Here is a 13249-nt window from a genome sequence, read left to right as displayed (position 1 = left end):
CCTTCACTGTTTGTTTCATGTTGGATTTATAGGAGTCAAAGAAGCAGCATGAAGAGATCGTGTCGGTCTACAGGATGCATCTCCTCTACGCCGTTCAGGTAAATCCATCACATTTCTTCTTGAAATCGGTCAATCGTTTAATTTTCATTAGAAAATCCAACAAGACTGAAACGAAAACTTCTTCTTCTGGAAAGAACTCTTAAGTGCAGATTGTTTTCATTCCCATTACTACTCCAACTTCAGTTGTTTACTTTGGTTGTTTATATTGAAGCGAGTTTCCCACCGCTGAGATTTCCCAGAGTGCCTTGACTTTCTGTAACCAATACACAACAAGCCAAATATATCAAATCGAATCCTTTCATCCCTGTCACCACCGACAGGATTTGGCACGCGCTCTTCTCAAAGCCGTAACTTCTGGATTGCGGATGATGTAAACTTCCAGAAGGCAGAGAAATAAAAGTTATTGCTCCTCCACGAGTCAGAACTGCATCCTATTTAATTCCCCCCAAGATTTATGTATTGTGATCGCACTTTTGTAACACAGTATCGACTTAGTTTCAACAAAAACATGTTTTTCTGCCACTTCACCAGAACAGCCCGAATATTTGGACTGCGCTCACGTGTGGAACCACATGCATTTTATTTTCGGCGGGTTAAGTCAGCCAGCGTGTGCGCTCGTGTCTCCTCAGGGTCAGATGGACGAGGACGTCCAGAAAGCCTTGAAGCAGATCCTGATGATGTGCAAGGTGCCAAGCCAGGCCAAGGAGGCCTGCTGAGAGTCGGCGGGAGCCGTCTCCTCCAATCAGCAACCGTGTCTTTCTGGGGGGAAAAGCGACGACGGGAAAGCCCGACACGCGGTGCCTCTGGACAGACCTCGAGTATCGGTGGAAATGAGAAACTGGTTTACAGTCTTTGCCTTTGTGACATGATGGAAGAAGAGTTTGTTTTTTTTTTTTTACAAAAATGGCACAAGCAGATAAGATTCTCAGTATTCGTACGTCAGCACTTAAAATGTGCCGTAACCTTAAATCCCACGCAGCTGCAGAGGTGTGACCGCTCATGTGTTCGACCACACTCACACTGCGTTTCTGTTACAACGTGCGCTTAGTGAAATCAGACCATCGTCCGTGATGCTGGTAATAGTATCTGTTTTATGATACAGCAGTGTTAGTATTACTTTAAATCCTCTCAAGATCTTTTATGCTTATTCTAGTCAAATTTCAAATGCAGGTGCATCTCAAAAGCCTTTTGTCTGCCATTTCCACAACGAAACATTGAAACTAAAATGTTTCAAGCACGCTGTATTTTTGACTTTCATGATTTGTAACAAGCCTGCCTGAAGGTTCCTTCCAGTACACAAAATGACAGAAAGCATTTTAAGTAGTGATGCCGCAGTGAAAATTTAAACCATATTGCTAGTACATTAGCATAGTATCAATCTATAAAAATCAAAAATAAGTCACACAAGGGAACCTTGTTAAAATTTACTTAGTGTTCAAAAAAAAGTGACAGACAAAGGGAACATTTAGTATTTACTATCTCTTCCTCCATTTCACTGGTCCGACCTGTTCAAAATCAAACTGGACTGCACGTCAACTAAAACAGGTTTGAATGTTCTAGAATTGTATTAAAAAATGCAACCGAAATGCTTGAAATATTTCAGTTTGTCTGAAAAATGTAAAAATAAATTGAAGCTTCTAAGTTGTTTGAGATGCATCTGAAGTTTCGCCCTGTTAATGATGCATGAATGTTTTTTTGTTTTGTTTTTTGGCCCACTCTTCTCTAAAGACTCAAGAGAAAAAAATATTCTATTGGAATTTTCACTCTGTGTAAAATATATATATTTTACTGAAAATATCTGTTTTCTTAAAGTTACTGTACATTACTGAAGAGGTTCGAAGACTGTATTTCTGCTGGCGTGTGAGTTTTGTGTGAATGAGAAGCTTTTTTCCCCCCCGAGTGTAACAACACTATGTTATCGTAACACCTGACTTAGTTCATTTTCTCATTATTATTCATATTTTACGTACACTAAAACTGTTTACTTAAGTATATGAAAGGTAACATTGCAAATCTCACAGATGTCCGCCAGTGTGGGCTCAACGTTCGGACCGGAAGACTCCACATTTCCTCCTGCAGGCTTTTCTTTGTACTTGAAAAGAAGTCAAATCAAACATTTGAGTTTTATAAGAAAGTTCTCCTGCATCAGTCAGTATTTTTTCACCAGGCTCCCTTCTTCTTAATTTATTCACACGATTGAAGTTATTCTGTAGGTTCATGGTTCTCCGTTGTCGGTACAGAAACACGTTTCAGATGCACTTCTCTGGCCGCGTCGTCTCCAGGCTCGGTTACTGTGTTCACACACTCCTTTGCCTTGTCGCTGTCCTCGGAGCCCGGAGAGATCAATGTTCTGCTCGACACTGCTGGAGACACACGCAGCACTTACGCTGGAGTGGTTTCAATCAATATGAGCGATTGACCCCTCATTTCTTAGTCGGGAAGGTTTGAATTTTTAGTTTTTGCTCCTGAGTTGAAGCCTTTGCATGTCTCTCTATGTTTTGGGCGGCTGAACATCATCAGTGATTTTCTGAGTCTCTCTCGGCCTTGACTGAAATGTTTTGTACCAAGAAAGGGAAAAACAACGAAACGACTTTTCTGTCTGTTGTTTCTTTACGGTTTTGTAGTGACTAGAAAAAAAAAATGCTTGTTTGCCAACTTTAATAAATTTTCAAGATACTGTAGCTTTGTTTGTGTCTTTGTTTTGTTCAACACCCAAAATGATGCAGCTCTTATATAACAGCAACACACAGCCTGTTGTGATGTTAAAGGTTTGATTACAAGTTGGGTTTCAGGGCCTTTGAAGTTTTCATGTTCTCTCTGTGCTTGCACAGGATTTTCCCAGGCTGTGGATGAGGTTATTTGGTAACATTAGACTGCTTTTTGGTTGTTTGTCCTGTGGTGGACTGGTGTCCTTCACTCAGATTTAAAAAACGAGCTTTTCACTTCTAGTCAATTTATTTTAGATCTGATCATCTGTAGAAGTGAGGACTCCGATTTGGGTTGAAAAGGGAAAATCCAAGTGAAACATTTTGAAGGAAAATAATAAAAAATATGGGGTATAAGTAGAATGAAACTGCACAGTACGTTTGTAGCCACATGCATATCTGTCTTAAACAAGTTTCTCTTGTGAATGAGTGAGTGTCTCAAAGGAAGCAATAAATAAATACACTGGACCTGAAATCATCTTTGAGGAATGCTGTTTGACAATGTGCATTAAAAGAGAAGGCTCCTCTTCCAGGTTGGCTTTAAACAAATGTTCAAAAGACCATCAACATCCCAGGTCCTGACTTTAAAAAAAAAAGAGAGAGACAGAGAAAGAGTTTAATTCCATCATTATTGAAGACATTTTCACAGCTGGGCTATCCATGACAGAAGGATCCTCTCTTTTAACTTATGACTAATAAACTCTGAGAATGAGTGGCCAAACATTTAAAGTCTGCTTCAAAAAAAATAAAAAATAAAAAAAAAGTAGATTGGGAGGTTGTTTTTATAAACTGTGCTTGGCCCCTTTAATGATAGTGTTGTAGTATTTCAACACTTGACACTGGGATTTAAAGTTAATGGGGAAAAAACTACATTTATAGTGAATCAAAAATGAACATGATGATATGATAAAATAAGAAAATTAGTGAAAAATAAAGTAACAGGAAAGAACAGATGAAAAAGAAATACAAAGAATATTCAGCTGAATATTGGTAAGACGATGGAAAGGTACAATTCTGTTACTACTAGATAATAATGCCAGATATGAAACAAAACTCTTCAACAGAGTCTGCAGCCTGGTTTCAAAATTGTCCAAAAAAATGTACAACAGCCTCCTGCAAAGAGCTGCACACAACACTAGATGGCAGTCTCTGCTAACCGTCCCAGACTAAAACCAGCGACTAGAAATGTCCAAACTGAAACAAATGGCAAAAAGAAGCCAAATGAATGTCTGCAGGGACCTGAAACAGGATATTCGATTCTGATAATGGTTATCATAGCTATGCCGTAAAATCAATCAACCCAAGCACCTGACAGCAACATCCAGATTCATTAAGAGGTTTTCTGTTATGCCACTTCAGTTACAGAATAAGGAAAGTTCAGTTCTGAAAACTGTTTGTATTTATAGTTAAAAACTTTTCTACATTTCATTTTCTTGTCATCCAAAATGAGGGGAAAGAGAAGAAGAGGCTTCAGTGTTTGAGATAAGTGATGAATAATGCAGAGCAGAGTGGTTTTAGTTTTCCTGTCGGGTCAGGCGCACCGTCCTGCGTGTCAACACTCTGTCCTCCCTCCATGTCCACTCAGCTCCGGCCCTCTGAAGTCCTGCCAGTCCAGACCGAGTAATTTATCTGCCGCTCTGTTTCCTCTAACCGGTGGCACAACCACTTCGTTTCCTGCCTGAACCCTGTGTACTGCCCACTGGGCAAACACACACACGCACGCACGAGAAAACACACACACACACACCTCTGCTTTTACACGACAACTTCCTGTCGATTTGGCGTTCCCACATGCGCTGCCCTCCAGCTCCGGGGGTCAGCGGGGAAACATCCAGCGCTGTGATCCTAATCCAGTTAAGGTCTGGATTTGTGGGGAGTCCCGGGCCGCAGCAGGAATGTCTGGAAGTGTCGGGAAGAACTCCGTTCAGCTGACGATATTTCAGACGAGGGATCAAACATTATTCTGTTTCGGTAATTCTGCATTTGTCTTTGATCAGTTGACTGCGATCAAAGTCAAGTTAGCTGTTTACAATAAGAGTGATTCCTCCGGAAGCTCGGAGACAGAAATGTGGGCACAGCAGGACTGTGTGTGTGACTGTCTGTCTTTGCCACTGACTCAAGCCGCCGCAGCAATTTCAATGGATGATTTTACTGTTTCTTTAGTTTGACATTTGTGTTAATAATACATTCCTTGGAAAACATAAAAATGAAGCAAATGCAGTAAAAAGTCAAGAGTGTTTCATAAATCAATGATTAAGAAATAAACTACAAGGTACTCCAGAAACGAGGAGGAACAGGGTGAGGTAATAAAAATGGAGGTGAAAATGTCACGGTGCATGTTCATTAATCTTTCTGCGCTGAAATCTTCAGATACAACGTAAAGAAGTTGTTACGGAAGGTAAAAAGCCTAAAGAAAGGCTGCAGCTGAGGGAACCATTTGGAGATGAAATGAAAGGAAGCTGAGGTGAAAAGAGAGTAAAAAAAAAAAGCAGCGCGGCAGAGGCAGGAGCAGCAGATGAAAAGACGGGGACAAGTGCAGAAGCTGAAAGAGAGCAGGGATGACTAATCTGCCACTGAGGCTCTTCACTGAAGGAGCAGAAAAACTTGAATCAGCTGCCAGAAGCGTGAGGAGGATCGGGCCGGCGAGAGGAAGCTGCTAATGAAGAACTGGGTCCTCCACTGAGTCTTCTCCACAACAGTAGCGCTCCACTGATTAAAAATGGCAGCAGTTTGAGCCGCTGTTCAAGCGTTTTCTAAAAAAATAACATTTCCACGCATGTCTGGTTCCTGTTTGTTGCCATGTTTGTGACTAATCAGGACTTGTGTGCTCTGTAAATACTGTCGACGGGCTGTTTTTTTCTATTTCTTCGCTGATGTGCGTCACGGACGCGTGTTTGTTGTCAGCAAGCTGGCCTGAGAGTTTCATTCAAGTGTCGGTACTTTATCTTCCAGTATGGTGTGTACACATCAAGTCATTAAGCGTTCCTAAACAGTTTTGGCTGCGGCTGCAGACGGTTGGGCTCGGGAATAGTTTCAGGATTGATGGGCCGGCGCCGTGTGGCACAGAATCCGTCTCAACTCGGAGCTTAAACGTTGAGTTTCCTCTGCATGTTTTCTGCTGCAGCTGAGCACTGCAACAGATTACGCTGCGGTTAGCACGACTCAATAAAATGCAGTATCATAAAAACTGAACATCCCTCCGCTGTGGTTCCCCTTTTCCAACCCTCCATGGGAAACACACAGATTGTCATCCGCAGATGAAAAGATGTTGCGTTCGCAGCAGCACATGTGTCGCAGCACTTGGTGTCTCTAATTTTACGACGCTCAAAACATTTTCCTCTGGTGGGAAAAGGGATTATTCCGCCATTGTGGGAGAGAGAAAAAAAAAAAAAAAACGGCAAAGCATGTCATCGCAAGTCACAGTCGGACGAAGTGAAGATTAATCACTTGAAGCCACATTAAACAATGCGTGACAACAATTTACAGCTCCTTGGTTCCGCTCATCAATCATAAGAGGGACAGTATTTGTAGCATGAACTAAAAATCTTGCATTGATTAAAGTTCCACTTTTGGATCCAATCAATCTAAATCCTCTACTATCTGGTCAAAAGCTTGAGGACTCAACTGCCTGTCGCTTGCATATTTCTGGTTTGTGGGTAAATAAAAAAACAACAAAAAAAAAAGAAACTACATAATCAAATGGATTGCAAAGCCTCAACTCCATCACACATCTTTTCAGGCACCAGATAATCCAACAGTAATCCACACGTGTGAACTGTCTGTCGGTTGTGATTTGTTCCTGCCTCCTTCACCTGCAACTATGAAGACAACCTGCCTGAGGAGCTCCTTCTGCACACTACAGGGAAAGGAAGTTTTTCCGCAGCCTTCCACAACTTCCACGGCCACTCGTACCAAACCCTCAAGTGGGATTTGTGGTAGTTTTGTTACCGCGTGAGAATTTCAGAGCAGCTTGTAAATTCTTCTACTGCGCTCGCTGCTTTAAGGAAACGTCGCGTTTGAACTCTTGACACGTCTTTGGTCTTCAATCGAGCTGCACCAGAGCTCGTTTTGAAGTGGATACGGAGCGGCGCACGGAGGTTCAGACGGGAGTGGAAACACCATCAAACTTCACCATTTAAGAAAGACCACATCCTCAGACTGATCTGCTTCAGCAAACCTCTTTAATTTCTTTGCCTAAATATGTCCTGTGTACTTATCTGTTTACTGCAAATGTTACAGACAACACCAACACTAGCCAAAAAAGAAAGAAAGAAATTGTGGGAACAGCCCAAAGAGAACCTATCCAGCTGATGTCACATGGGTTAAAGATGCAGTTTCTATTCACAACTCCTCTTCAGATGTAATGTAACCAACTGAAGACTGGGAGAAAATGGGCTTTCTACCTGAACACTGTCAGTGAATTAAACACTAATAATATCAGCCTGCGGGCATCATTAATCTACAGTAGAAATGATCCAACAGGAGTCTCCACTTCAAAGTCAAAACAAAACAAGGATTATTTTCAGCAGATCAAATAATACCAAAACACCTCTTTTTTACCGCAGATGATTCATTTGATTATCTGCTGGCATCATCCATCTATCCATTTTTTAGACCTGCTTTATCCAGAATAGGGACACGGAGGGCTGGAGCCCGTCCGAGCAAACGCAAACCGAAAGCACAGTCCATCTGGGAAAGTCTCCGCAAACGCATTTACTGACACCTACATACAACTTAGAGGACGGATGTCAATTACTGCCCAGGAGCCAACAGCAGCCCACCGAAGGAGCCAGAAGCAACAGGTTGGTGAATAAAAGTGTAAAAGAGTGGCAAAGAGAATGTAGAATTGTGTATTTCTGTAAGGAAATTTAAGGATGTTCATTTTTTTTTTAACTTCTCTAAATTGAAACAAAAAATTAGGAATAAAAAAGTTGTCTTTTCCATTCTGAGACTGAGCGTTGCTCTATATGGCGAGGTACATTCCCCATCACACTCTCCCATCCACACCAACAAGCTATTAAAGTCACCAAATAACCATAAATCATGTTTTTTTTTTATTTACTAGGAGAATGGACAGAGACAACTTTACGAAATCCACCCAAATATCGAACGGGGCACGAAAACACCACTGTCCAGCCCGCCTCCTCTTGAGTTCTTGAGTAAACCCACTGAGACATTCAGTTAAATTCAGGGTTTCAACAAAGCTGGAGACACTTGGCTTTTAGCGCCCAGGCTTCTGTCAACAGCTAAAGGTTTCGGTATGTCAGTAATCTCTGCGGCGACAACAACTCCCATGTTTCCCAGTCTTGTTGTCGGTAAACTCGGTAGAGACAGTTCCTGTCTTTTTCGCGATATCGGAGAGTTTCGTCAGGATTCTAGTTCAACTTTTTGTTCCTCATTTCTCAGAGGCTGTCTTCACATCCACTCCACGCTCTTTCTGGTTTGTCGACGCTGTTAACACGCCGGCGTTACAGTCTAATACAACCACATTTTACTGTTGGGTAATTAACTGATGTGACCAACATGTAGCGTTAGCGACTCAGCCTCAGCCACCGAGCCGTCAAATGTTCTCAGCTTGTCTAACGCAGGCTGTCCTTGAAATAAGACCCCGCAGCAGACGAATGGAGGGGCGTAAGAGACGCATGCAGCTTAATTGCTGCAAGATGTAACCTCGCCTGCAGCTTACTGTGGCCCACAAACACACTCACGCACACACACAAACAGGCACTATAGCATGCAAGCACACAAACATGGTACACACAGTAAAGAAAACACAAACCCTTCTAAGTGTGTCACTACATTGCAACATCGCTGTTTTTTTTTTTTTTTCAGATGCATTTTTTGGTTGTTTGAATGGTGAAAAACAGGGTTTTTAATTCCTCTGGCTGTCTTTTCAAGCATTGCTGAGCAGAAATCATGAGAGAGATGCTCCAGCCTGATTCGATCTCCACGATGAGAAATATCCTGAAAACCACAGGGAAATCCTCTGAATTACACCATCAAAATACACAATTCTCAGCACTGCTGAATCCAGTACAATATGTAAACCATGAATATCATCCCTCACAGTCAGAAACAATATGAATAAGTTCCACAGAGAATCAAATGCACAAGTTGGAACAGCAGCAGTCTGGATTATTTCCTGTTGGAAAATGTGCATTAAAGACTCTTTTTTTTTTTCTCATTCGTAAAGTTCGGTATTACTTTGAGTGTCACTTCAGGCAGAACTCAAGCATGACATTAAATGCATCAGCAAAAGGAAACAAAAAAATACAGGAAGAAAGATGTGATGCTCTGCTGTGATGATAGGAAGAGTGAGTTCCTAAATTGAGTGGTACTCCGCTACAACCGCTACACCATCTCTTGGCATGCGGATGATATTCCTTGACATCACAGCGCCGGCTGCGGCGGTAACCCGGGTCACTGAGATACAGTTACACTCACGGCTCAGGAAGACCGCAGACCACAGAGAGCGGCGAGGTCCTCCGCTGAAATACTGCAGGCGGTGGATTGGGAACGGTCATAAAAGTCATGGCTATGTTCATGTAACTTCTCATAATTGGTAATAATGCGTCTGCCTGTGCTGATTTCAAACAGGAACTACGTGGGACTCAAGAAGCTGCCTTTGAATGTAGGACATAGAAATTTTGGTAAGATTCAGCTCACAGTTAATATGCAGCATCATCCATCTAAACATGTTGTTCTGCTCAGTAATAGATGTGGGATAGTTGGAGGAGATCCTCGATCTGAGAGAGTTTTGGCTCCAGATTAAAACCCTAGAGATGTTTATTTCTGCATCTGATTTAGCACAGAATGATTGCTACAATGCCGTCTGGAGGTGGGGTAATAGCAGTGGGCAGAGCAGGGCCTTTGATCAGGCTGTTTTCCTGTTAATGTTTTACATTAAAGCATCTTACAAATATGTTAATGGCGATGTCAGCTTACTTTTTCCCTGCAGGGCACCTGATTATTCAGACTGAAACAATCATAAAAGACAATGTCATTTTGTGATCATTTGTATATTCTGTGTACTCCAGAAAACATTTGACAGAGGGAATCTAAAGGGGGGGGAAAAAAAAACCCATTTTGTACCATATGTTGATATTAAATCAAGGGGAAAAAACAACAACAACCCTGATTTGACTGTTTGCTGCTGAATGTTATTTATCAGCTCACACTATCTTTCCCGCAGGCTCTTTATATTTCAAGCAGACTTGGTAAATTTCCACTGAAGTGTGTACCTGTGCACCAAAAATGAGGGGACCCTGAGATTTAATTACCCTGCCCTGTGCTGCCGTTCCTACTCGAGGGCCAGGCTTCCCAGTTTCGGTCCCTTTCGTTCGCTCCGGCCTCCCCACATCAGGTTCTGATGAGCCTAACTGGAAACACGTGCTCCACGCTGGCTGCCCCGACAGATGGGACAATATCATATTATTAATGACAGAAAGAGAGAGGATGGGGGTGGGGGGGAGGGTGGGGGTGAAGGAAAATCCTCCCTCCTCAAAGGATTGCTGGTCTTAAATAGCTCAGCACTGAGCTGCTGTTGCTTCTGAGGAAGTTATTAAAGGAAAACAGCACGTCTGTGTTTGCATATGGAATATCCTCCCCATCTAATTCGGTACGCGGGAGGATTAGCCTCATGTCACTTCTCTGGAAGCCGCTGAACTCTGGACCCCTCCGCACACGCCGGACGGGTGGAAAGACTTCAGTATTTAAAAAAAGTACAAGGACTTTAGAGACTTCCTTGGAACTGGTGTGCTGTCTGGGAATAGCGCTGCACTGGACAGCAATAACACTTGAAATGATCGTTTCAAGTCGCTTTTTTTTTTTTAATCTTCCACACTCGGTTAATGAACAGATACTCGAGTGATTACATTTCACGCCACATATTACAACTGGATTTGAATCTTCTTCACCTTCCTCTTTAGAGACAAACTGTCAGCTTGCAATGCAAGGTAATCCAGCTAACAAAAACACTTTTCATATTTCACATGCATTAGCCAAAGAAAATTCACACAGTTTGGAGCTACAGAGTGGAAACAGAGCGATTATGTTTCAGGTGATTAGCTGTTTATATTGGTAAGTGTAAAAACATTTATATGACACATCTAAACTAAACACATACCTTTATTTGTTTTGGGATTTTCACCTCGGCCAACCATAATAAATAATTTCCAGCATCTAGCCGGCCAATCATAATACAGCGTGTGACGTGATCTGTATTTGCAGGACCTCGAGCCGATGTGGTAAAGTAAGCAAACAGCAGCAGCCTCTGCTGTGTAAACTTTCAGTGGACTTTGCTTGGAATATACTATCGGCCTATGTTCATATTGTTTAGTCACTTCTTTTGGTAGTTGTATCATGGCGGTTAGCGCTGCCGCCTCACATGGACAACAGGCCTGGCAGAGCACCTCTCTGCGTTGGGTTTGCATGTTCTTCCTGCATGTGTGTGTGGAGATCACTTAACTTTATTAGTAACAGTCACCTGGCCATCAATCAAACACCTCACAAAAACGTGCGACTAAAGTTCATGCTCTGCTTCATTTCAAATGTCTCCTTCTTGAAAGGTTTTTTCCATGAATGTTGTATTTTAACCCAATGTGACACATTTGAACCAATTAGATATGTTAGATTTTCCATCCAGTGAAGTCGCAGGTGGTAATATGTAAAGGATTAGCTTGAGGGTGTAATTACGGCAAGTCATTCAAAGAGCACCGGCTAATGGGAGGAGACGACGGCGAATTAAGAGGATTTAAAGATGGATGAATGTGCCACTGATGGAGTACCAGTTAAAAAGGCTTTAAGTGTGTGTGACTCACCAAATGGGAAGAGGCTTATCTGTACCTGAAGAAAAGCAGCAGTTTAAGGTCACGCTTCAGCGACAGCTATATGGTGTGAACCGTTTCCAGTTTCATTTGCTACAAGCAACCATTGACAGAACATTTAATTCATTTAGTGCACAAAAGCAAAGCCAAAACTTTACAAAGAAGCACAAAAACGAGCAGAAGTAAAGTGAGACTATTTCAAAACAGGGTGAACTTTTGATCTCGTGGAACCCAGACCAATCGAAACATAATAATCGAATAGTAAAATAGAAGTTTAAATAGTTACAGAAAAAAACCTTGCAGATCAGACGCCGCTGAGCTGGTGTGGAAAGATGTGCGGCGCGTCGCATCTGTGTTCTGGTGCCAGACTGCGAAGGAAACATGCCTGTACTGCAGGCTGAGTCACAAAGGCCAGATTCACCTGCACCGAATTACCCAGCCATGCATCCTGCCCGCGCAGGAAGCGCTGCGCATGCAAGGGCTGCTGCGGTACGGGGGCAAATGACAGGAGAGAGGATGCGACCCGCTCCTTTTCCAACTGCCAAGCTGAGCTCTCGAGGATGAAAAGTTGAGGTTGAGCTCTAGGCAGCCTCCGCAGAGGAGCGGAAGACCGAGGCGTCCACATACTTTTCTGGGTGATTAAAAAAAAGGAAGATAATTTCGGAGGTGCACAGATATTGTGTAGAGGAAAAAAACAAAAAAAAAAAAGGAAGAAAAAAAAACACACCCCACATGCTGAGCGACAATTAGGTGGTCTACTGCTTTAATGGCTTCTTTCACCCCCAGTCACCACTGATTCACTTTGTATCAAAGCACCGGAAGCGACATTAACACTGAGTCAAACCAGCACAAACCACCTCTGTCTCTCTTTCATTTGCTGTCACACACACACACACACACACACACACACACACACACACACACACACACACACACACACACACACACACACACTTACAGTACCACAGCATATACACAGGAAGGGGGTCTTCAAGTTTGCAGCCAAGTGACAAAGTATTTACAGGCGTGTTATAAGGACCCTGCAGATCTCAGCGTGAGTGCGTGTGTGTGTGTGTGTGATAGAGAGCGAGAGAGGGAGAGAGAGAACCAGAGAATGAAAGAAAAAAAGGCCTGACACTTGTCTATGAGTGCCTTATTAAAAAGGTGAGAAGTGAGTGCAGTGTCTGGAGGAGGGGGTTAATTGTGCTCTTAAAAAAGGACTTCAAAGGGAGACTGGTGTCAGGGCTGAGGGGCATGGGAGCGAGAAAGGATGAAGAGGCGGAGGAGGAGGAGGAAGGAAAAAAAGATACTGTAACTGATGTTGAGGGCATTTGAAAGGAAGGACTCGGGAGAAGGTACTTTTGGACATTCTGAAATAGAAAATATGCTGTTTTATTAATTAATTTCCTCATTTTGTGAACAGGAATTTGAGAATTTTGAAAACATTTTGAAACTAAATTGCTCAGAGTTCCAACATAATCTAAAAATGCAAACCTCCATCCTTTCTTTATTTCCTTATTCATGTTAACAACATTGCTTTTGGCTCCTGAAACTACTGGATAGCAAATTTCTCTTTAAATGACAAGTCACTTAGAAATAATTTCAGAAAACATCTTCACAGCAAACAGAACTGTCAACAATGACGAAAAAAAAAAACAA

General features: G+C 42.3%; 1 protein-coding gene across 3 annotated transcripts in view; it reads left to right on the top strand.

Moving 5' to 3' along the window:
* rai14 (retinoic acid induced 14) overlaps nt 1-2737 on the top strand; it is a 34000-nt gene extending 31263 nt beyond the window's left edge. For all 3 annotated transcript variants that reach the window (XM_030085185.1, XM_030085184.1, XM_030085183.1), the window contains 2 exons: nt 33-98; nt 690-2737. In XM_030085185.1, the coding sequence (XP_029941045.1) occupies nt 33-98; nt 690-776 (153 nt within the window). In that variant the 3' untranslated portion in view covers nt 777-2737. The remainder of the gene's footprint in view (nt 1-32; nt 99-689) is intronic.
* Nucleotides 2738-13249: the final 10512 nt, after the last annotated feature.

The sequence above is a fragment of the Salarias fasciatus genome, assembly GCF_902148845.1.
Source record: "Salarias fasciatus chromosome 7 unlocalized genomic scaffold, fSalaFa1.1 super_scaffold_4, whole genome shotgun sequence".
Lineage (NCBI taxonomy): Eukaryota > Metazoa > Chordata > Actinopteri > Blenniiformes > Blenniidae > Salarias > Salarias fasciatus.
This window is presented reverse-complemented; position numbering and strand designations above follow the sequence as displayed.